This window comes from Neodiprion virginianus, chromosome 6 (genome assembly GCF_021901495.1).
Source record: "Neodiprion virginianus isolate iyNeoVirg1 chromosome 6, iyNeoVirg1.1, whole genome shotgun sequence".
NCBI classification, from domain to species: domain Eukaryota; kingdom Metazoa; phylum Arthropoda; class Insecta; order Hymenoptera; family Diprionidae; genus Neodiprion; species Neodiprion virginianus.
The window spans coordinates 2010530-2034150 of record NC_060882.1 but is presented as its reverse complement, the minus strand read 5'-3'; the positions used below and the strand labels follow the sequence as shown (position 1 = coordinate 2034150).

General features: G+C 40.4%; 1 protein-coding gene across 3 annotated transcripts in view; it reads left to right on the top strand.

Moving 5' to 3' along the window:
- The window catches only part of LOC124306803 (G1/S-specific cyclin-D2), a 123162-nt gene extending 118304 nt beyond the window's left edge, over positions 1 to 4858 (top strand). For all 3 annotated transcript variants that reach the window (XM_046767836.1, XM_046767835.1, XM_046767834.1), the window contains one exon: positions 40 to 4858. In XM_046767836.1, coding sequence (XP_046623792.1) covers positions 40 to 246 — 207 coding nt within the window. In that variant the 3' untranslated portion in view covers positions 247 to 4858. The remainder of the gene's footprint in view (positions 1 to 39) is intronic.
- Positions 4859 to 23621: the final 18763 nt, after the last annotated feature.

Genomic DNA, 23621 nt, shown 5'->3' with positions numbered 1-23621 from the left:
GTTCGATTGAATAATTTCTGTTCTCCATTGCCATTGCAGGATTATCTGCAGGGATGTCTCGTGCAGATAGAAGAGATGGTGTCGTCCCAGGCACAAGGAACCGGGGGACACACCTCCGCGACTTCCGGAAGCGTAGTTGGGGGGCCTCCGCAGAGGCCGGTGGGGGACCAGAACACGGGTCAGGAAAAAATTCTTGAATATGGGAAAGCGGGAACGCCGACCGACGTGAGGGACGTTCATTTCTAGGCCATGACGGCCCGAAGACGGCGACAAATTGATATGTAAAGCATGAATGATAGAGAGGAAATTATGGACGAAAAACAGTGAAGTGAGTAACGCAATTGGCCTCCGCCGGAGAAAAGGGGACAAGTGAGGGAAGGAAGAGGAGGAGGACAAGATTCGTTGCTTGCACGAATTGTAGCACTCGATACATTTCTCGGTTTTAAAAAACTGGAACACTGCGGAATCCGACGGTTGCTTTATTATATCATACACAAGACGCCGTTTTGCACGTATCATTCTATGTATATACATACGTCATAGTTCTCTAGCGATAGAGACCGAGTTGGAGTTCGCCTAGTTTGAAAAGTGAGGAAATTGTTCAATTTTCTTTTTTTCCCTCCCCTCCCCCCACCCCCAAAGAATGCGAAAGTACGCAAGAAATGTAAAATAAAGTTAGAATTATGAGAAGATTTAAATAAAAAAGAAAAATTTAAATTAACATAATTGAAGGGAATAGAAAAAGAACGCAATCAAATTGAATAAATAGATGAACGAGTAATTCAGGCACAAAAATCAGCAGGTATATTGTATGATACGTATTCCCGGATTTGCAACAAAAACGCGCATGATGGCGAATGTAGGTAAAAATTTAATTAATGCATTTTATTATACGCCAGAGAGTCACGGTGAAAGTAGGAGAAGCAAACATAGTGGATAAAGCAACCGGAGAATAATAATTGATGATTGTAAAAAAAGAACCCTTTTCTGGACCATATTGGAGTTAGTGTGGTGTAAGATGTATGGTATCAGTGTACGACTTTAATAATTATGGATTCGTGTATTGAAAAAAGTACGAATGGAACAGTATCGTAGCTTTACATACATGTGCATACCTATACACCTATTATATGCACCACTGTCATTGCAACTTTTTTTCGTTATTCTTTTTTTTTTTTGTATAGCGCGAGAAGTCGCGAAGGGTCGTAGGGTCGGGGAGGGGGGGAGGGGTAGGCGTGCTGGGGGAAGGCAATTCAATACGCTTTTTACGCATTATTACTAAGGAAACTTAATTTTTAATTGATAAATCAATACTACTGTTACGTTATAGTGAGTTTCGAACGAGAAAGAATGATTGAAGAAGATAAAAAACATTACAAAAACAATAAAAAATTGAAGGTGAAAATAAAAAATTATACGCATGCACATTTGCATACATACACACATATACGCACACACACAAACTAATACACATTATACACACTAAATTAACTAGAAACTAAACGATTCAAAAAATAAATATAGTCATATCGAGTCATATATAGCGTCTGTACATACGAGTTATGAAAAAAATAAAAAAAAAAAAAGAAAATGAATAAAAACAACGAATAGGTAGTTTTATATTAATGTATTATTATCAATATTTACTCACGAGTAATACTTTATTCTATTTTATTTTCTTTTTTTTTCGTTCCCTTTCTTTTCTTAAATTATGACCTGAAGCGTTATAGGTCGAAACTCTTTTTTTAAACTCTGTTTCGGAAAGAACATTAATATTATTATTATTATTTTGTATATGAATTAAAAAAAAATGAAATTTTACATTTTACTATCACACGTTTATATAATATATTTGGAAAAAACGAAATTAAGAATGAAACAAAAGCAAATAAAAATTTACAAAACAAAAAAAAAATAAATAAATAAATAAAACCAATTAATCTTACGTTAAATTTTGATATCACGTCGTGTATATAGGCAGTCGCGTAAAGTGTAAAAGATCGGGTAGCATTAAGGCCAGCCTATTAGTATGTAAAAACTAATAATTACAAGTTTTTGAAATTACGTTAGCTGTGTTGGTAGATTAGCGAGTAGGTGAGTGAGTAGGAGGGTAAGGAAATGTGCAAATGAGTCAAAAGGTAGGTAATTGAATGAGTAAGTGAAGTTCAGTCTGAAATAAGCTTGAGATAAGCGGACAATAAGCGTTAAGTGTGCAAGTGTTGTTGAGCTAGAGTTACAACTATATATATGGTATATATTTACATAGAAGTAGAAAAGAAAATGGAAGAAAAATAAAGAGAGAAATGGTTAAGTAAAACTGGAGAAAGCGTTGGAAAGAAAAGACTGCTGTTTATGCGTTGCGTGGGTCACTGACGTGGAATGAATGAATTTTCAGATTGTTGGGTATCAAAAAATCAATTGAGTGAATGAGATAACTAGTAAGGAGGTAGGAAAGAATGAAATGGAAATACGGAGAGGTGGCAGTACTTAATGAATCAATTGCAAGCCTATGCTAGAAGTAGCACACATATACAGCACTAAGTAAAAGCCACTCTCGCTCCACATATTATGTATAACTAGTTTAGCAGGGGCACTACCTTGTTTACTGTCGCAACCAAATGTAGTACAACCTATAAATATTTTGTTAGAATACGTGCGATTACAACAAATAGAATAAAAATATTTAGATTCGAAAAGAACGAATAACTCGAAGGACAGGATAAACGATTGTGGAATTCGATTATATCATCTTTCCATCGAGTGAGCATTGGATAGTAGTGTAGTATATATTTTTCTTATCTGTGTCCAACTATCCTAGTTACTATGTATTATATCTCTCCGACTATTTCTGATACCACTGTCAATTTTTTTCTGCCGATACCTTTTACTGCACTATTACATACTACACAATTTTATTACCTCCGCCGATTCTCCTACTGCTATCACTACATCATATAACAATGCTACTACTAATTGTAAGCTATTACCATTACGCTTTAAGTACAGTAATACATTATAGACGAACTACTACTACTCATAATAAGCAAATATCCCCTGTAAAATATAATGAAAGAAAGAGGGTTAGATAGGGGAAATACGAAAAAAAAAAAGAAAACTGTTACGAGACCATCTGTAAAATTGAACTTCCCACGCTGCTGTTTCCCAGTGCCTTAGTTAGCTTTAGAATATACAATACAATAAATGAAGTTGCTCCTCTTCTTAAGAATGGCACAAACTATCATTGGATGGGGCTCGCGGTTTTTTTTTTTTTTTTTATTGTTTTCATCGTAACGGACATATATTTGTGAAATTGAGAATCGCGTTGGGTGAAAAGGGTGAGAGGGTAAAGAGTCGCTTCGCCCGAAAAAAAAATGAGACTGCCAAACAAGTAATGTTAGGAATGTGTTCGTGTTGTGTGTACTTCTAGCCTATACATGTGTACATATATGTATGTATACTAAGAATAATGATAATATAGCTGCTAAACTGTAATTTTGCGTGAGCACCCGTGCCTTAACTAAATCTCTGCACTTTGATTGTAACTATTTTATTTTTAATTTGAAAAAAATTAATTTTTTCATTTTCATTTCCCTTTTTCTACGCCTTTATGTGGCCCGAACTTGATGTGTATATACATACATACACAAATGTAAAAATGCATACGCATGCGCGTGTGTGGGGAATACTACTAGAATGAAAAAATAAAAAATTAAACGCCGCGCACATGCGTGCATACATTTATATATCTAAACACGCATATACCCTATTTTATGCGTTTGTGCATATGTATATTACTATATTGTTTATCTAATATTAATATTACTATTACCACTAAGTTTATTTACTATTAATAATAATTGAATTATTATTTGTGGAAACGCGGTTTGTAGTCATTGATACAATGGCAACGTAAGTGATGCATTTGCTGGGTAAACGTACATACATAACATACATATAATGTAATGCATAAACAGATACAATATAAATATAGATAAGTTGTACTTGTTGCTTTCGTTCGGTATATGATTGATTTCTTTTCTTTTTTTTCCTTCGTACTGCTACGTAATTTTTTTTATTCGTCCTCTCTTGTAGGGACTGGCACTTTGAATATACCTTGAAATCGCGCTCCGTAGCGAACAACTTGAACTTTGGAAGCATCTAAGATCAATAGATTTATTAACATTGCTTATTGTTAGTATGATCCTATTATGAAAATGTATAACATTTACATAATACCTATTCAAGCCCCCACATATTTTAATTTAATATTATTACATAGCATTGATTTATGGTAAAATGTAAGCTATGGTAGAAGGGAATGATCGCGTGAACGGTAATAACTAATGTTGTTAATCTTATTTACAAATAGAATGTGTAAAAGGACGTATATGGAACAGTGAGGTGTTGACGATTGCAGATTTTCTTTCTATCGTAGATAACATAGTCTAATTATCGTAAGGAATGAAACATTTTACTGCCAGTCATTTTAATGCAACAGTTTAGATCTAAGAACTTATTTACAAGAAATAACAACCACACAATACGGATTTTTTGTGTATTACATACTTTTTCCGTTTTCCGTGATTATTCAATTACACAGTTTAACAGGAATTAAAGCGGCAATAGCTGGACCACTGATATACCTCAGATCACACACATACAAATGATTCCCTTTATTGACTATAGTTTTAGCCCTCGAAATCATACATGCGTCAATTTTTATTCTAGAATGTAATTACTATAATTTGAACAATAATTTCAACTTATGCTATGTGTAAATGTCACCTTTGTACATATCTTGTTGCGTTGCATGACGCAAGAGAATCGATTCGAAATAAAGTATTTGTATTTTATACAAGATATGACTGTTACATTTTTAGAGGCTTGGCCTGAATGCATATGTGGAGTTCCCTCAAAAATTACATATACATACCGTCTCCCTGTTTTCTGCATGAAACTTTGGAGCGACTGACCAATCCGTTTCGCGTTTTTCGATTTTACCAACAAGTGAGAGAAATTTGATATTTTTCGATTAACGTTGATGTATAAACAGTCTGTTATTTGTTGCTCAATACAAGTGGAACAGATATGCCATTTTACCCGGGTGTATGCAGCTCCATCCAAATGAGGGTTAACGCGATCAGTAACCAATAAATAATAATCTTGTATATTCGGGGTGAAGTAAATTTCGCCTCGTGACATGAATTGGTCTGTCTCCGACTATCTGCCCACTAGTCGAACTCCGAAGATTCACAGGAGGCACTTGAAGTGTCGTGAGAACAATTGAAAAAATGCGACAAATCTACTAGTATTTTTGGAATTTTTTGGCGGTCGCTACTGATCCCGCTGTCCGCAGTGAGGTGAGACTATGGACGATGAATTCCTCTCGAAAAATAAGAGCAATATAGTGTTTAGAAATATCGTTTCCAGCAGTTTTAAGAGTTCACCAAAACAAATTTATTTCAAGATCGCGAAAATTTTCGCCAAAAATGCAAAGGGTTGCTTTTTTTTCATTTTTGGAGCCGAAAATTTTTGGTCTCAGATTCGATTTAAATGACCCTATCCTGACTAATTGGACCCCCAGGAACTCAGAAAACGCAGCAAAAAGAGCGTGGGATCAACAGGAGAGAAGTTACGAAGGAAAGAGCACCTGCTGAAAAATGCCGAAAACACAGGTTCTCGTTTTTTGGCTGAAACTTTTGATGCGTTGATCGCAGCGTATTGGGACTGCGCCCAATCGATTTCTCTCGCAAAATTACGTCCGATTAGTGCTACAATTAATTGATTCCAGCAGTTTTCAAAATCGCGAAAATTTTCGCCAAAAATGGAAAGGGGTTAGCCTTACTTTTTTTTTTGGCAAAAAACTTTTGGTCTCAGATTCGATTTAAACGATCCTTATCCGACCAATTGGACCCTCAGGAACTCAGAAATCGCAGCGAAAAGAGCGTAGGACCAACAGGAGAGAAATGGCGAGCGAAAAAGCACCTGCCGAAAAATGTCGAAAATTCAGGTTCTGGTTTTTTGGCTGTAACTTTTGATGCGTTGATCGCAGCGTATTGGGACTGCGCCCAATCGATTTCTCTCGCGAAATTACGTCCGAATAGTGCCAGAAAGAATTTATTTCATCACCTTTCAAAATGCCGAAAATTTTCGCACAAAAATGGAAAGGGGCTAGCCTTACTTTTTTTTTTGGCAAAAAACTTTTGGTCTCAGATTCGATTTAAACGATGCTTATCCGACCAATCGGACCCTCAGGAACTCAGAAATCGCAGCCAAAAGAGCGTAGGACCAACAGGAGAGAAATGGCGAGCGAAAAAGCACCTGCTGAAAAATGTCGAAAATTCAGGTTCTCGTTTTTTGGCTGTAACTTTTGATGCGTTGATCGCAGCGTATTGGGACTGCGCCCAATCGATTTCTCTCGCAAAATTACGTCGGAATAGTGCCAGAAAGAATTTATTCCAGCACCTTTCAAAATGCCGAAAATTTTCGCCAAAAATGGAAAGGGGTTAGCCTTACTTTTTTTTTTGGCAAAAAACTTTTGGTCTCAGATTCGATTCAAAAGATCCTTATCCGACCAATTGGACCCTCAGGAACTCAGAAATCGCAGCGAAAAGAGCGTAGGACCAACAGGAGAGAAATGGCGAGCGAAAAAGCACCTGCTGAAAAATGTCGAAAATTCAGGTTCTGGTTTTTTGGCTGTAACTTTTGATGCGTTGATCGCAGCGTATTGGGACTGCGCCCAATCGATTTCTCTCGCAAAATTACGTCGGAATAGTGCCAGAAAGAATTTATTTCAGCACCTTTCAAAATGCCAAAAATTTTCGCCAAAAATGGAAAGGGGTTAGCCTCACTTTTTTTTTTGGCAAAAAACTTTTGGTCTCAGATTCGATTCAAACGATCCTTATCCGACCAATTGGACCCTCAGGAACTCAGAAATCGCAGCCAAAAGAGCGTAGGACCAACAGGAGAGAAATGGCGAGCGAAAAAGCACCTGCTGAAAAATGTCGAAAATTCGGGTTCTGGTTTTTTGGCTGTAACTTTTGATGCGTTGATCGCAGCGTATTGGGACTGCGCCCAATCGATTTCTCTCGCAAAATTACGTCGGAATAGTGCCAGAAAGAATTTATTTCAGCACCTTTCAAAATGCCGAAAATTTTCGCCAAAAATGGAAAGGGGTTAGCCTTACTTTTTTTTTTGGCAAAAAACTTTTGGTCTCAGATTCGATTCAAACGATCCTTATCCGACCAATTGGACCCTCAGGAACTCAGAAATCGCAGCGAAAAGAGCGTAGGACCAACAGGAGAGAAATGGCGAGCGAAAAAGCACCTGCTAAAAAATGTCGAAAATTCAGGTTCTGGTTTTCTGGCTATAACTTTTGATGCGTTGATCGCAGCGTATTGGGACTGCGCCCAATCGATTTCTCTCGCAAAATTACGTCCGAATAGTGCCAGAAAGAATTTATTTCATCACCTTTCAAAATGCCGAAAATTTTCGCCAAAAATGGAAAGGGGTTAGCCTTACTTTTTTTTTTGGCAAAAAACATTTGGTCTCAGATTCGATTTAAACGATGCTTATCCGACCAATTGGACCCTCAGGAACTCAGAAATCGCAGCCAAAAGAGCGTAGGACCAACAGGAGAGAAATGGCGAGCGAAAAAGCACCTGCTGAAAAATGTCGAAAACACAGGTTCTCGTTTTTTGGCTGTAACTTTTGATGCGTTGATCGCAGCGTATTGGGACTGCGCCCAATCGATTTCTCTCGCAAAATTACGTCGGAATAGTGCCAGAAAGAATTTATTTCAGCACCTTTCAAAATGCCGAAAATTTTCGCCAAAAATGGAAAGGGCCTTAGTGCCGGAAAGAATTTATTTCAGCACCTTTCAAAATGCCGAAAATTTTCGCCAAAAATGGAAAGGGGTTAGCCTTACTTTTTTTTTTGGCAAAAAACTTTTGGTCTCAGATTCGATTTAAACGATCCTTATCCGACCAATTGGACCCTCAGGAACTCAGAAATCGCAGCGAAAAGAGCGTAGGACCAACAGGAGAGAAATGGCGAGCGAAAAAGCACCTGCCGAAAAATGTCGAAAATTCAGGTTCTGGTTTTTTGGCTGTAACTTTTGATGCGTTGATCGCAGCGTATTGGGACTGCGCCCAATCGATTTCTCTCGCGAAATTACGTCCGAATAGTGCCAGAAAGAATTTATTTCATCACCTTTCAAAATGCCGAAAATTTTCGCACAAAAATGGAAAGGGGCTAGCCTTACTTTTTTTTTTGGCAAAAAACTTTTGGTCTCAGATTCGATTTAAACGATGCTTATCCGACCAATCGGACCCTCAGGAACTCAGAAATCGCAGCCAAAAGAGCGTAGGACCAACAGGAGAGAAATGGCGAGCGAAAAAGCACCTGCTGAAAAATGTCGAAAATTCAGGTTCTCGTTTTTTGGCTGTAACTTTTGATGCGTTGATCGCAGCGTATTGGGACTGCGCCCAATCGATTTCTCTCGCAAAATTACGTCGGAATAGTGCCAGAAAGAATTTATTCCAGCACCTTTCAAAATGCCGAAAATTTTCGCCAAAAATGGAAAGGGGTTAGCCTTACTTTTTTTTTTGGCAAAAAACTTTTGGTCTCAGATTCGATTCAAAAGATCCTTATCCGACCAATTGGACCCTCAGGAACTCAGAAATCGCAGCGAAAAGAGCGTAGGACCAACAGGAGAGAAATGGCGAGCGAAAAAGCACCTGCTGAAAAATGTCGAAAATTCAGGTTCTGGTTTTTTGGCTGTAACTTTTGATGCGTTGATCGCAGCGTATTGGGACTGCGCCCAATCGATTTCTCTCGCAAAATTACGTCGGAATAGTGCCAGAAAGAATTTATTTCAGCACCTTTCAAAATGCCAAAAATTTTCGCCAAAAATGGAAAGGGGTTAGCCTCACTTTTTTTTTTGGCAAAAAACTTTTGGTCTCAGATTCGATTCAAACGATCCTTATCCGACCAATTGGACCCTCAGGAACTCAGAAATCGCAGCCAAAAGAGCGTAGGACCAACAGGAGAGAAATGGCGAGCGAAAAAGCACCTGCTGAAAAATGTCGAAAATTCGGGTTCTGGTTTTTTGGCTGTAACTTTTGATGCGTTGATCGCAGCGTATTGGGACTGCGCCCAATCGATTTCTCTCGCAAAATTACGTCGGAATAGTGCCAGAAAGAATTTATTTCATCACCTTTCAAAATGCCGAAAATTTTCGCCAAAAATGGAAAGGGGTTAGCCTTACTTTTTTTTTTGGCAAAAAACATTTGGTCTCAGATTCGATTTAAACGATGCTTATCCGACCAATTGGACCCTCAGGAACTCAGAAATCGCAGCCAAAAGAGCGTAGGACCAACAGGAGAGAAATGGCGAGCGAAAAAGCACCTGCTGAAAAATGTCGAAAACACAGGTTCTCGTTTTTTGGCTGTAACTTTTGATGCGTTGATCGCAGCGTATTGGGACTGCGCCCAATCGATTTCTCTCGCAAAATTACGTCGGAATAGTGCCAGAAAGAATTTATTTCAGCACCTTTCAAAATGCCAAAAATTTTCGCCAAAAATGGAAAGGGCCTTAGTGCCGGAAAGAATTTATTTCAGCACCTTTCAAAATGCCGAAAATTTTCGCCAAAAATGGAAAGGGGTTAGCCTTACTTTTTTTTTTGGCAAAAAACTTTTGGTCTCAGATTCGATTTAAACGATGCTTATTCGACCAATTGGACCCTCAGGAACTCAGAAATCGCAGCGAAAAGAGCGTAGGACCAACAGAAGAGAAATGGCGAGCGAAAAAGCACCTGCTGAAAAATGTCGAAAACACAGGTTCTCGTTTTTTGGCTGTAACTTTTGATGCGTTGATCGCAGCGTATTGGGACTGCGCCCAATCGATTTCTCTCGCAAAATTACGTCGGAATAGGGCCAGAAAGAATTTATTTCAGCACCTTTCAAAATGCCGAAAATTTTCGCCAAAAATGGAAAGGGGTTAGCCTTACTTTTTTTTTTGGCAAAAAACTTTTGGTCTCAGATTCGATTTAAACGATGCTTATCCGACCAATTGGACCCTCAGGAACTCAGAAATCGCAGCGAAAAGAGCGTAGGACCAACAGGAGAGAAATGGCGAGCGAAAAAGCACCTGCTGAAAAATGTCGAAAATTCAGGTTCTCGTTTTTTGGCTGTAACTTTTGATTCGTTGATCGCAGCGTATTGAGACTGCGCCCAATCGATTTCTCTCGCAAAATTACGTCGGAATAGTGCCAGAAAAAATTTATTCCAGCACCTTTCAAAATGCTGAAAATTTTCGCCAAAAATGGAAAGGGGTTAGCCTTACTTTTTTTTTTGGCAAAAAACTTTTGGTCTAGGATTCGATTCAAACGATCCTTATCCGACCAATTGGACCCTCAGGAACTCAGAAATCGCAGCGAAAAGAGCGTAGGACCAACAGGAGAGAAATGGCGAGCGAAAAAGCACCTGCTGAAAAATGTCGAAAATTCAGGTTCCGGTTTTTTGGCTGTAACTTTTGATGCGTTGATCGCAGCGTATTGGGACTGCGCCCAATCGATTTCTCTCGCAAAATTACGTCGGAATAGTGCCAGAAAGAATTTATTTCAGCACCTTTCAAAATGCCGAAAATTTTCGCCAAAAATGGAAAGGGGTTAGCCTTACTTTTTTTTTTGGCAAAAGACTTTTGGTCTCAGATTCGATTCAAACGATCCTTATCCGACCAATTGGACCCTCAGGAACTCAGAAATCGCAGTGAAAAGAGCGTAGGACCAACAGGAGAGAAATGGCGAGCGAAAAAGCACCTGCTGAAAAATGTCGAAAATTCAGGTTCTGGTTTTTGGCTGTAACTTTTGATGCGTTGATCGCAGCGTATTGGGACTGCGCCCAATCGATTTCTCTCGCAAAATTACGTCGGAATAGTGCCAGAAAGAATTTATTTCAGCACCTTTCAAAATGCCGAAAATTTTCGCCAAAAATGGAAAGGGGTTAGCCTTACTTTTTTTTTTGGCAAAAAACTTTTGGTCTCAGATTCGATTCAAACGATCCTTATCCGACCAATTGGACCCTCAGGAACTCAGAAATCGCAGCGAAAAGAGCGTAGGACCAACAGGAGAGAAATGGCGAGCGAAAAAGCACCTGCTAAAAAATGTCGAAAATTCAGGTTCTGGTTTTCTGGCTATAACTTTTGATGCGTTGATCGCAGCGTATTGGGACTGCGCCCAATCGATTTCTCTCGCAAAATTACGTCCGAATAGTGCCAGAGAGAATTTATTTCATCACCTTTCAAAATGCCGAAAATTTTCGCCAAAAATGGAAAGGGGTTAGCCTTACTTTTTTTTTTGGCAAAAAACTTTTGGTCTCAGATTCGATTTAAACGATGCTTATCCGACCAATTGGACCCTCAGGAACTCAGAAATTGCAGCGAAAAGAGCGTAGGACCAACAGGAGAGAAATGGCGAGCGAAAAAGCACCTGCTGAAAAATGTCGAAAATTCAGGTTCTCGTTTTTTGGCTGTAACTTTTGATGCGTTGATCGCAGCGTATTGGGACTGCGCCCAATCGATTTCTCTCGCAAAATTACGTCGGATTAGTGCCAGAAAGAATTTATTCCAGCACCTTTCAAAATGCCGAAAATTTTCGCCAAAAATGGAAAGGGGTTAGCCTTACTTTTTTTTTTGGCAAAAAACTTTTGGTCTCAGATTCGATTCAAACGATCCTTATCCGACCAATTGGACCCTCAGGAACTCAGAAATCGCAGCCAAAAGAGCGTAGGACCAACAGGAGAGAAATGGCGAGCGAAAAAGCACCTGCTGAAAAATGTCGAAAATTCAGGTTCTCGTTTTTTGGCTGTAACTTTTGATGCGTTGATCGCAGCGTATTGGGACTGCGCCCAATCGATTTCTCTCGCAAAATTACGTCGGATTAGTGCCAGAAAGAATTTATTCCAGCACCTTTCAAAATGCCGAAAATTTTCGCCAAAAATGGAAAGGGGTTAGCCTTACTTTTTTTTTTGGCAAAAAACTTTTGGTCTCAGATTCGATTTAAACGATGCTTATTCGACCAATTGGACCCTCAGGAACTCAGAAATCGCAGCGAAAAGAGCGTAGGACCAACAGAAGAGAAATGGCGAGCGAAAAAGCACCTGCCGAAAAATGTCGAAAATTCAGGTTCTGGTTTTTTGGCTGTAACTTTTGATGCGTTGATCGCAGCGTATTGGGACTGCGCCCAATCGATTTCTCTCGCGAAATTACGTCCGAATAGTGCCAGAAAGAATTTATTTCATCACCTTTCAAAATGCCGAAAATTTTCGCACAAAAATGGAAAGGGGCTAGCCTTACTTTTTTTTTTGGCAAAAAACTTTTGGTCTCAGATTCGATTTAAACGATGCTTATCCGACCAATCGGACCCTCAGGAACTCAGAAATCGCAGCCAAAAGAGCGTAGGACCAACAGGAGAGAAATGGCGAGCGAAAAAGCACCTGCTGAAAAATGTCGAAAATTCAGGTTCCGGTTTTTTGTCTGTAACTTTTGATGCGTTGATCGCAGCGTATTGGGACTGCGCCCAATCGATTTCTCTCGCAAAATTACGTCGGAATAGTGCCAGAAAGAATTTATTTCAGCACCTTTCAAAATGCCGAAAATTTTCGCCAAAAATGGAAAGGGGTTAGCCTTACTTTTTTTTTTGGCAAAAGACTTTTGGTCTCAGATTCGATTCAAACGATCCTTATCCGACCAATTGGACCCTCAGGAACTCAGAAATCGCAGTGAAAAGAGCGTAGGACCAACAGGAGAGAAATGGCGAGCGAAAAAGCACCTGCTGAAAAATGTCGAAAATTCAGGTTCTGGTTTTTGGCTGTAACTTTTGATGCGTTGATCGCAGCGTATTGGGACTGCGCCCAATCGATTTCTCTCGCAAAATTACGTCGGAATAGTGCCAGAAAGAATTTATTTCAGCACCTTTCAAAATGCCGAAAATTTTCGCCAAAAATGGAAAGGGGTTAGCCTTACTTTTTTTTTTGGCAAAAAACTTTTGGTCTCAGATTCGATTCAAACGATCCTTATCCGACCAATTGGACCCTCAGGAACTCAGAAATCGCAGCGAAAAGAGCGTAGGACCAACAGGAGAGAAATGGCGAGCGAAAAAGCACCTGCTAAAAAATGTCGAAAATTCAGGTTCTGGTTTTCTGGCTATAACTTTTGATGCGTTGATCGCAGCGTATTGGGACTGCGCCCAATCGATTTCTCTCGCAAAATTACGTCCGAATAGTGCCAGAGAGAATTTATTTCATCACCTTTCAAAATGCCGAAAATTTTCGCCAAAAATGGAAAGGGGTTAGCCTTACTTTTTTTTTTGGCAAAAAACTTTTGGTCTCAGATTCGATTTAAACGATGCTTATCCGACCAATTGGACCCTCAGGAACTCAGAAATTGCAGCGAAAAGAGCGTAGGACCAACAGGAGAGAAATGGCGAGCGAAAAAGCACCTGCTGAAAAATGTCGAAAATTCAGGTTCTGGTTTTTTGGCTGTAACTTTTGATGCGTTGATCGCAGCGTATTGGGACTGCGCCCAATCGATTTCTCTCGCAAAATTACGTCGGAATAGTGCCAGAAAGAATTTATTTCAGCACCTTTCAAAATGCCGAAAATTTTCGCCAAAAATGGAAAGGGGTTAGCCTTACTTTTTTTTTTGGCAAAAAACTTTTGGTCTCAGATTCGATTTAAACGATGCTTATCCGCCCAATTGGACCCTCAGGAACTCGGAAATTGCAGCGAAAAGAGCGTAGGACCAACAGAAGAGAAATGGCGAGCGAAAAAGCACCTGCTGAAAAATGTCGAAAATTCAGGTTCTCGTTTTTTGGCTGTAACTTTTGATGCGTTGATCGCAGCGTATTGGGACTGCGCCCAATCGATTTCTCTCGCAAAATTACGTCGGATTAGTGCCAGAAAGAATTTATTCCAGCACTTTCCAGAATCGCGAAAATTTTCGCTAAAAATGGAAAGGGGTTAGCCTTACTTTTTTTTTGGCAAAAAACTTTTGGTCTCAGATTCGATTCAAACGATCCTTATCCGACCAATTGGACCCTCAGGAACTCAGAAATCGCAGCGAAAAGAGCGTAGGACCAACAGGAGAGAAATGGCGAGCGAAAAAGCACCTGCTAAAAAATGTCGAAAATTCAGGTTCTGGTTTTCTGGCTATAACTTTTGATGCGTTGATCGCAGCGTATTGGGACTGCGCCCAATCGATTTCTCTCGCAAAATTACGTCCGAATAGTGCCAGAAAGAATTTATTTCATCACCTTTCAAAATGCCGAAAATTTTCGCCAAAAATGGAAAGGGGTTAGCCTTACTTTTTTTTTTGGCAAAAAACTTTTGGTCTCAGATTCGAATCAAACGATCCTTATCCGACCAATTGGACCCTCAGGAACTCAGAAATCGCAGCGAAAAGAGCGTAGGACCAACAGGAGAGAAATGGCGAGCGAAAAAGCACCTGCTAAAAAATGTCGAAAATTCAGGTTCTGGTTTTCTGGCTATAACTTTTGATGCGTTGATCGCAGCGTATTGGGACTGCGCCCAATCGATTTCTCTCGCAAAATTACGTCCGAATAGTGCCAGAAAGAATTTATTTCATCACCTTTCAAAATGCCGAAAATTTTCGCCAAAAATGGAAAGGGGTTAGCCTTACTTTTTTTTTTGGCAAAAAACTTTTGGTCTCAGATTCGATTTAAACGATGCTTATCCGACCAATTGGACCCTCAGGAACTCAGAAATCGCAGCCAAAAGAGCGTAGGACCAACAGGAGAGAAATGGCGAGCGAAAAAGCACCTGCTGAAAAATGTCGAAAATTCAGGTTCTCGTTTTTTGGCTGTAACTTTTGATGCGTTGATCGCAGCGTATTGGGACTGCGCCCAATCGATTTCTCTCGCAAAATTACGTCGGAATAGTGCCAGAAAGAATTTATTTCAGCACCTTTCAAAATGCCGAAAATTTTCGCCAAAAATGGAAAGGGGTTAGCCTTACTTTTTTTTTTGGCAAAAAACTTTTGGTCTCAGATTCGATTTAAACGATGCTTATCCGACCAATTGGACCCTCAGGAACTCAGAAATCGCAGCGAAAAGAGCGTAGGACCAACAGAAGAGAAATGGCGAGCGAAAAAGCACCTGCTGAAAAATGTCGAAAACACAGGTTCTCGTTTTTTGGCTGTAACTTTTGATGCGTTGATCGCAGCGTATTGGGACTGCGCCCAATCGATTTCTCTCGCAAAATTACGTCGGAATAGTGCCAGAAAGAATTTATTTCAGCACCTTTCAAAATGCCGAAAATTTTCGCCAAAAATGGAAAGGGGTTAGCCTTACTTTTTTTTTTTGGCAAAAAACTTTTGGTCTCAGATTCGATTTAAACGATGCTTATCCGACCGATTGGACCCTCAGGAACTCAGAAATCGCAGCGAAAAGAGCGTAAGACCAACAGGAGAGAAATGGCGAGCGAAAAAGCACCTGCTGAAAAATGTCGAAAATTCAGGTTCTCGTTTTTTGGCTGTAACTTTTGATGCGTTGATCGCAGCGTATTGGGACTGCGCCCAATCGATTTCTCTCGCAAAATTACGTCGGAATAGTGCCAGAAAAAATTTATTCCAGCACCTTTCAAAATGCTGAAAATTTTCGCCAAAAATGGAAAGGGGTTAGCCTTACTTTTTTTTTTGGCAAAAAACTTTTGGTCTCAGATTCGATTCAAACGATCCTTATCCGACCAATTGGACCCTCAGGAACTCAGAAATCGCAGCGAAAAGAGCGTAGGACCAACAGGAGAGAAATGGCGAGCGAAAAAGCACCTGCTGAAAAATGTCGAAAATTCAGGTTCTGGTTTTTTGGCTGTAACTTTTGATGCGTTGATCGCAGCGTATTGGGACTGCGCCCAATCGATTTCTCTCGCAAAATTACGTCGGAATAGTGCCAGAAAGAATTTATTTCAGCACCTTTCAAAATGCCGAAAATTTTCGCCAAAAATGGAAATGGGGTTAGCCTTACTTTTTTTTTTGGCAAAAGACTTTTGGTCTCAGATTCGATTCAAACGATCCTTATCCGACCAATTGGACCCTCAGGAACTCAGAAATCGCAGTGAAAAGAGCGTAGGACCAACAGGAGAGAAATGGCGAGCGAAAAAGCACCTGCTGAAAAATGTCGAAAATTCAGGTTCTGGTTTTTGGCTGTAACTTTTGATGCGTTGATCGCAGCGTATTGGGACTGCGCCCAATCGATTTCTCTCGCAAAATTACGTCGGAATAGTGCCAGAAAGAATTTATTTCAGCACCTTTCAAAATGCCGAAAATTTTCGCCAAAAATGGAAAGGGGTTAGCCTTACTTTTTTTTTTGGCAAAAAACTTTTGGTCTCAGATTCGATTCAAACGATCCTTATCCGACCAATTGGACCCTCAGGAACTTAGAAATCGCAGCGAAAAGAGCGTAGGACCAACAGGAGAGAAATGGCGAGCGAAAAAGCACCTGCTAAAAAATGTCGAAAATTCAGGTTCTGGTTTTCTGGCTATAACTTTTGATGCGTTGATCGCAGCGTATTGGGACTGCGCCCAATCGATTTCTCTCGCAAAATTACGTCCGAATAGTGCCAGAAAGAATTTATTTCATCACCTTTCAAAACGCCGAAAATTTTCGCCAAAAATGGAAAGGGGTTAGCCTTACTTTTTTTTTTGGCAAAAAACTTTTGGTCTCAGATTCGATTTAAACGATCCTTATCCGACCAATTGGACCCTCAGGAACTCAGAAATTGCAGCGAAAAGAGCGTAGGACCAACAGGAGAGAAATGGCGAGCGAAAAAGCACCTGCTGAAAAATGTCGAAAATTCAGGTTCTCGTTTTTTGGCTGTAACTTTTGATGCGTTGATCGCAGCGTATTGGGACTGCGCCCAATCGATTTCTCTCGCAAAATTACGTCGGATTAGTGCCAGAAAGAATTTATTCCAGCACCTTTCAAAATGCCGAAAATTTTCGCCAAAAATGGAAAGGGGTTAGCCTTACTTTTTTTTTTGGCAAAAAACTTCTGGTCTCAGATTCGATTCAAACGATCCTTATCCGACCAATTGGACCCTCAGGAACTCAGAAATCGCAGCGAAAAGAGCGTAGGACCAACAGGAGAGAAATGGCGAGCGAAAAAGCACCTGCTGAAAAATGTCGAAAATTCAGGTTCTGGTTTTTTGGCTGTAACTTTTGATGCGTTGATCGCAGCGTATTGGGACTGCGCCCAATCGATTTCTCTCGCAAAATTACGTCGGAATAGTGCCAGAAAGAATTTATTTCAGCACCTTTCAAAATGCCGAAAATTTTCGCCAAAAATGGAAAGGGGTTAGCCTTACTTTTTTTTTTGGCAAAAAACTTTTGGTCTCAGATTCGATTCAAACGATCCTTATTCGACCAATTGGACCCTCAGGAACTCAGAAATCGCAGTGAAAAGAGCGTAGGACCAACAGGAGAGAAATGGCAAGCGAAAAAGCACCTGCTGAAAAATGTCGAAAATTCAGGTTCTGGTTTTTTGGCTGTAACTTTTGATGCGTCGATCGCAGCGTATTGGGACTGCGCCCAATCGATTTCTCTCGCAAAATTACGTCGGAATAGTGCCAGAAAGAATTTATTTCAGCACCTTTCAAAATGCCGAAAATTTTCGCCAAAAATGGAAAGGGGTTAGCCTTACTTTTTTTTTTGGCAAAAAACTTTTGGTCTCAGATTCGATTTAAACGATGCTTATCCGACCAATTGGACCCTCAGGAACTCGGAAATTGCAGCGAAAAGAGCGTAGGACCAACAGAAGAGAAATGGCGAGCGAAAAAGCACCTGCTGAAAAATGTCGAAAACACAGGTTCTCGTTTTTTGGCTGTCACTTTTGATGCGTTGATCGCAGCGTATTGGGACTGCACCCAATCGATTTCTCTCGCAAAATTACGTCCGATCAGTGCCACGATTAATTGATTCCAGCACTTTCCAAAATCGCGAAAATTTTCGCTAAAAATGGAAAGGGGTTAGCCTTACTTTTTTTTTGGCAAAAAACTTTTGGTCTCAGATTCGATTCAAACGATCCTTATCCGACCAATTGGACCCTCAGGAACTCAGAAATCGCAGCGAAAAGAGCGTAGGACCAACAGGAGAGAAATGGCGAGCGAAAAAGCACCTGCTGAAAAATGTCGAAAATTCAGGTTCTGGTTTTTTGGCTGTAACTTTTGATGCGTCGATCGCAGCGTATTGGGACTGCGCCCAATCGATTTCTCTCGCAAAATTACGTCGGAATAGTGCCAGAAAGAATTTATATCAGCACCTTTCAAAATGCCGAAAATTTTCGCCAAAAATGGAAAGGGGTTAGCCTTACTTTTTTTTTTGGCAAAAAACTTTTGGTCTCAGATTCGATTTAAACGATGCTTATCCGACCAATTGGACCCTCAGGAACTCAGAAATCGCAGCGAAAAGAGCGTAGGACCAACAGAAGAGAAATGGCGAGCGAAAAAGCACCTGCTGAAAAATGTCGAAAACACAGGTTCTCGTTTTTTGGCTGTAACTTTTGATGCGTTGATCGCAGCGTATTGGGACTGCACCCAATCGATTTCTCTCGCAAAATTACGTCCGATCAGTGCTACGATTAATTGATTCCAGCACTTTCCAAAATCGCGAAAATTTTCGCTAAAAATGGAAAGGGGTTAGCCTTACTTTTTTTTTTGGCAAAAAACTTTCGGTCTCAGATTCGATTCAAACGATCCTTATCCGACCAATTGGACCCTCAGGAACTCAGAAATCGCAGCGAAAAGAGCGTAGGACCAACAGGAGAGAAATGGCGAGCGAAAAAGCACCTGCTAAAAAATGTCGAAAATTCAGGTTCTGGTTTTCTGGCTATAACTTTTGATGCGGTGATCGCAGCGTATTGGGACTGCGCCCAATCGATTTCTCTCGCAAAATTACGTCCGAATAGTGCCAGAAAGAATTTATTTCATCACCTTTCAAAATGCCGAAAATTTTCGCCAAAAATGGAAAGGGGTTAGCCTTACTTTTTTTTTTGGCAAAAAACTTTTGGTCTCAGATTCGATTTAAACGATGCTCATCCGACCAATTGGACCCTCAGGAACTCAGAAATCGCAGCGAAAAGAGCGTAGGACCAACAGGAGAGAAATGGCGAGCGAAAAAGCACCTGCTGAAAAATGTCGAAAATTCAGGTTCTCGTTTTTTGGCTGTAACTTTTGATGCGTTGATCGCAGCGTATTGGGACTGCGCCCAATCGATTTCTCTCGCAAAATTACGTCGGAATAGTGCCAGAAAGAATTTATTCCAGCACCTTTCAAAATGCCGAAAATTTTCGCCAAAAATGGAAAGGGGTTAGCCTTACTTTTTTTTTTGGCAAAAAACTTTTGGTCTGAGATTCGATTTAAACGATCCTTATCCGACCAATTGGACCCTTAGGAACTCAGAAATCGCAGCGAATAGAGCGTAGGACCAACAAGAGAGAAATGGCGACCGAAAAAGCACCTGCTGAAAAATGTCGAAAATTCAGGTTCTGGTTTTTTGGCTGTAACTTTTCATGCGTTGATCGCAGCGTATTGGGACTACGCCCAATCGATGTCTCTCGCAAAATTACGTCCGATCAGTGCTACAATTAATTGACTCCAGCACTTTTCAAAATCGCGAAAATTTTCGCCAAAAATGGAAAGGGGTTAGCCTTACTTTTTTTTTTGGCAAAAAACTTTTGGTCTCAGATTCGATTCAAACGATCCTTATCCGACCACATGGACCCTCAGGAACTCAGAAACCGCAGCGAAAAGAGCGTAGGACCAACAGGAGAGAAATGGCGAGCGAAAAAGCACCTGCTAAAAAATGTCGAAAATTCAGGTTCTGGTTTTCTGGCTATAACTTTTGATGCGTTGATCGCAGCGTATTGGGACTGCGCCCAATCGATTTCTCTCGCAAAATTACGTCCGAATAGTGCCAGAAAGAATTTATTTCATCACCTTTCAAAATGCCGAAAATTTTCGCCAAAAATGGAAAGGGGTTAGCCTTACTTTTTTTTTTGGCAAAAAACTTTTGGTCTCAGATTCGATTTAAACGATGCTTATCCGACCAATTGGACCCTCAGGAACTCAGAAATCGCAGCCAAAAGAGCGTAGGACCAACAGGAGAGAAATGGCGAGCGAAAAAGCACCTGCTGAAAAATGTCGAAAATTCAGGTTCTCGTTTTTTGGCTGTAACTTTTGATGCGTTGATCGCAGCGTATTGGGACTGCGCCCAATCGATATCTCTCGCAAAATTACGTCGGAATAGTGCCAGAAAGAATTTATTTCAGCACCTTTCAAAATGCCGAAAATTTTCGCCAAAAATGGAAAGGGGTTAGCCTTACTTTTTTTTTTGGCAAAAAACTTTTGGTCTCAGATTCGATTTAAACGATGCTTATCCGACCAATTGGACCCTCAGGAACTCAGAAATCGCAGCGAAAAGAGCGTAGGACCAACAGAAGAGAAATGGCGAGCGAAAAAGCACCTGCTGAAAAATGTCGAAAACACAGGTTCTCGTTTTTTGGCTGTAACTTTTGATGCGTTGATCGCAGCGTATTGGGACTGCGCCCAATCGATTTCTCTCGCAAAATTACGTCGGAATAGTGCCAGAAAGAATTTATTTCAGCACCTTTCAAAATGCCGAAAATTTTCGCCAAAAATGGAAAGGGGTTAGCCTTACTTTTTTTTTTTGGCAAAAAACTTTTGGTCTCAGATTCGATTTAAACGATGCTTATCCGACCGATTGGACCCTCAGGAACTCAGAAATCGCAGCGAAAAGAGCGTAAGACCAACAGGAGAGAAATGGCGAGCGAAAAAGCACCTGCTGAAAAATGTCGAAAATTCAGGTTCTCGTTTTTTGGCTGTAACTTTTGATGCGTTGATCGCAGCGTATTGGGACTGCGCCCAATCGATTTCTCTCGCAAAATTACGTCGGAATAGTGCCAGAAAAAATTTATTCCAGCACCTTTCAAAATGCTGAAAATTTTCGCCAAAAATGGAAAGGGGTTAGCCTTACTTTTTTTTTTGGCAAAAAACTTTTGGTCTCAGATTCGATTCAAACGATCCTTATCCGACCAATTGGACCCTCAGGAACTCAGAAATCGCAGCGAAAAGAGCGTAGGACCAACAGGAGAGAAATGGCGAGCGAAAAAGCACCTGCTGAAAAATGTCGAAAATTCAGGTTCTGGTTTTTTGGCTGTAACTTTTGATGCGTTGATCGCAGCGTATTGGGACTGCGCCCAATCGATTTCTCTCGCAAAATTACGTCGGAATAGTGCCAGAAAGAATTTATTTCAGCACCTTTCAAAATGCCGAAAATTTTCGCCAAAAATGGAAAGGGGTTAGCCTTACTTTTTTTTTTGGCAAAAGACTTTTGGTCTCAGATTCGATTCAAACGATCCTTATCCGACCAATTGGACCCTCAGGAACTCAGAAATCGCAGTGAAAAGAGCGTAGGACCAACAGGAGAGAAATGGCGAGCGAAAAAGCACCTGCTGAAAAATGTCGAAAATTCAGGTTCTGGTTTTTGGCTGTAACTTTTGATGCGTTGATCGCAGCGTATTGGGACTGCGCCCAATCGATTTCTCTCGCAAAATTACGTCGGAATAGTGCCAGAAAGAATTTATTTCAGCACCTTTCAAAATGCCGAAAATTTTCGCCAAAAATGGAAAGGGGTTAGCCTTACTTTTTTTTTTGGCAAAAAACTTTTGGTCTCAGATTCGATTCAAACGATCCTTATCCGACCAATTGGACCCTCAGGAACTTAGAAATCGCAGCGAAAAGAGCGTAGGACCAACAGGAGAGAAATGGCGAGCGAAAAAGCACCTGCTAAAAAATGTCGAAAATTCAGGTTCTGGTTTTCTGGCTATAACTTTTGATGCGTTGATCGCAGCGTATTGGGACTGCGCCCAATCGATTTCTCTCGCAAAATTACGTCCGAATAGTGCCAGAAAGAATTTATTTCATCACCTTTCAAAACGCCGAAAATTTTCGCCAAAAATGGAAAGGGGTTAGCCTTACTTTTTTTTTTGGCAAAAAACTTTTGGTCTCAGATTCGATTTAAACGATCCTTATCCGACCAATTGGACCCTCAGGAACTCAGAAATTGCAGCGAAAAGAGCGTAGGACCAACAGGAGAGAAATGGCGAGCGAAAAAGCACCTGCTGAAAAATGTCGAAAATTCAGGTTCTCGTTTTTTGGCTGTAACTTTTGATGCGTTGATCGCAGCGTATTGGGACTGCGCCCAATCGATTTCTCTCGCAAAATTACGTCGGATTAGTGCCAGAAAGAATTTATTCCAGCACCTTTCAAAATGCCGAAAATTTTCGCCAAAAATGGAAAGGGGTTAGCCTTACTTTTTTTTTTGGCAAAAAACTTCTGGTCTCAGATTCGATTCAAACGATCCTTATCCGACCAATTGGACCCTCAGGAACTCAGAAATCGCAGCGAAAAGAGCGTAGGACCAACAGGAGAGAAATGGCGAGCGAAAAAGCACCTGCTGAAAAATGTCGAAAATTCAGGTTCTGGTTTTTTGGCTGTAACTTTTGATGCGTTGATCGCAGCGTATTGGGACTGCGCCCAATCGATTTCTCTCGCAAAATTACGTCGGAATAGAGCCAGAAAGAATTTATTTCAGCACCTTTCAAAATGCCGAAAATTTTCGCCAAAAATGGAAAGGGGTTAGCCTTACTTTTTTTTTTGGCAAAAAACTTTTGGTCTCAGATTCGATTCAAACGATCCTTATTCGACCAATTGGACCCTCAGGAACTCAGAAATCGCAGTGAAAAGAGCGTAGGACCAACAGGAGAGAAATGGCAAGCGAAAAAGCACCTGCTGAAAAATGTCGAAAATTCAGGTTCTGGTTTTTTGGCTGTAACTTTTGATGCGTCGATCGCAGCGTATTGGGACTGCGCCCAATCGATTTCTCTCGCAAAATTACGTCGGAATAGTGCCAGAAAGAATTTATTTCAGCACCTTTCAAAATGCCGAAAATTTTCGCCAAAAATGGAAAGGGGTTAGCCTTACTTTTTTTTTTGGCAAAAAACTTTTGGTCTCAGATTCGATTTAAACGATGCTTATCCGACCAATTGGACCCTCAGGAACTCGGAAATTGCAGCGAAAAGAGCGTAGGACCAACAGAAGAGAAATGGCGAGCGAAAAAGCACCTGCTGAAAAATGTCGAAAACACAGGTTCTCGTTTTTTGGCTGTCACTTTTGATGCGTTGATCGCAGCGTATTGGGACTGCACCCAATCGATTTCTCTCGCAAAATTACGTCCGATCAGTGCCACGATTAATTGATTCCAGCACTTTCCAAAATCGCGAAAATTTTCGCTAAAAATGGAAAGGGGTTAGCCTTACTTTTTTTTTGGCAAAAAACTTTTGGTCTCAGATTCGATTCAAACGATCCTTATCCGACCAATTGGACCCTCAGGAACTCAGAAATCGCAGCGAAAAGAGCGTAGGACCAACAGGAGAGAAATGGCGAGCGAAAAAGCACCTGCTGAAAAATGTCGAAAATTCAGGTTCTGGTTTTTTGGCTGTAACTTTTGATGCGTCGATCGCAGCGTATTGG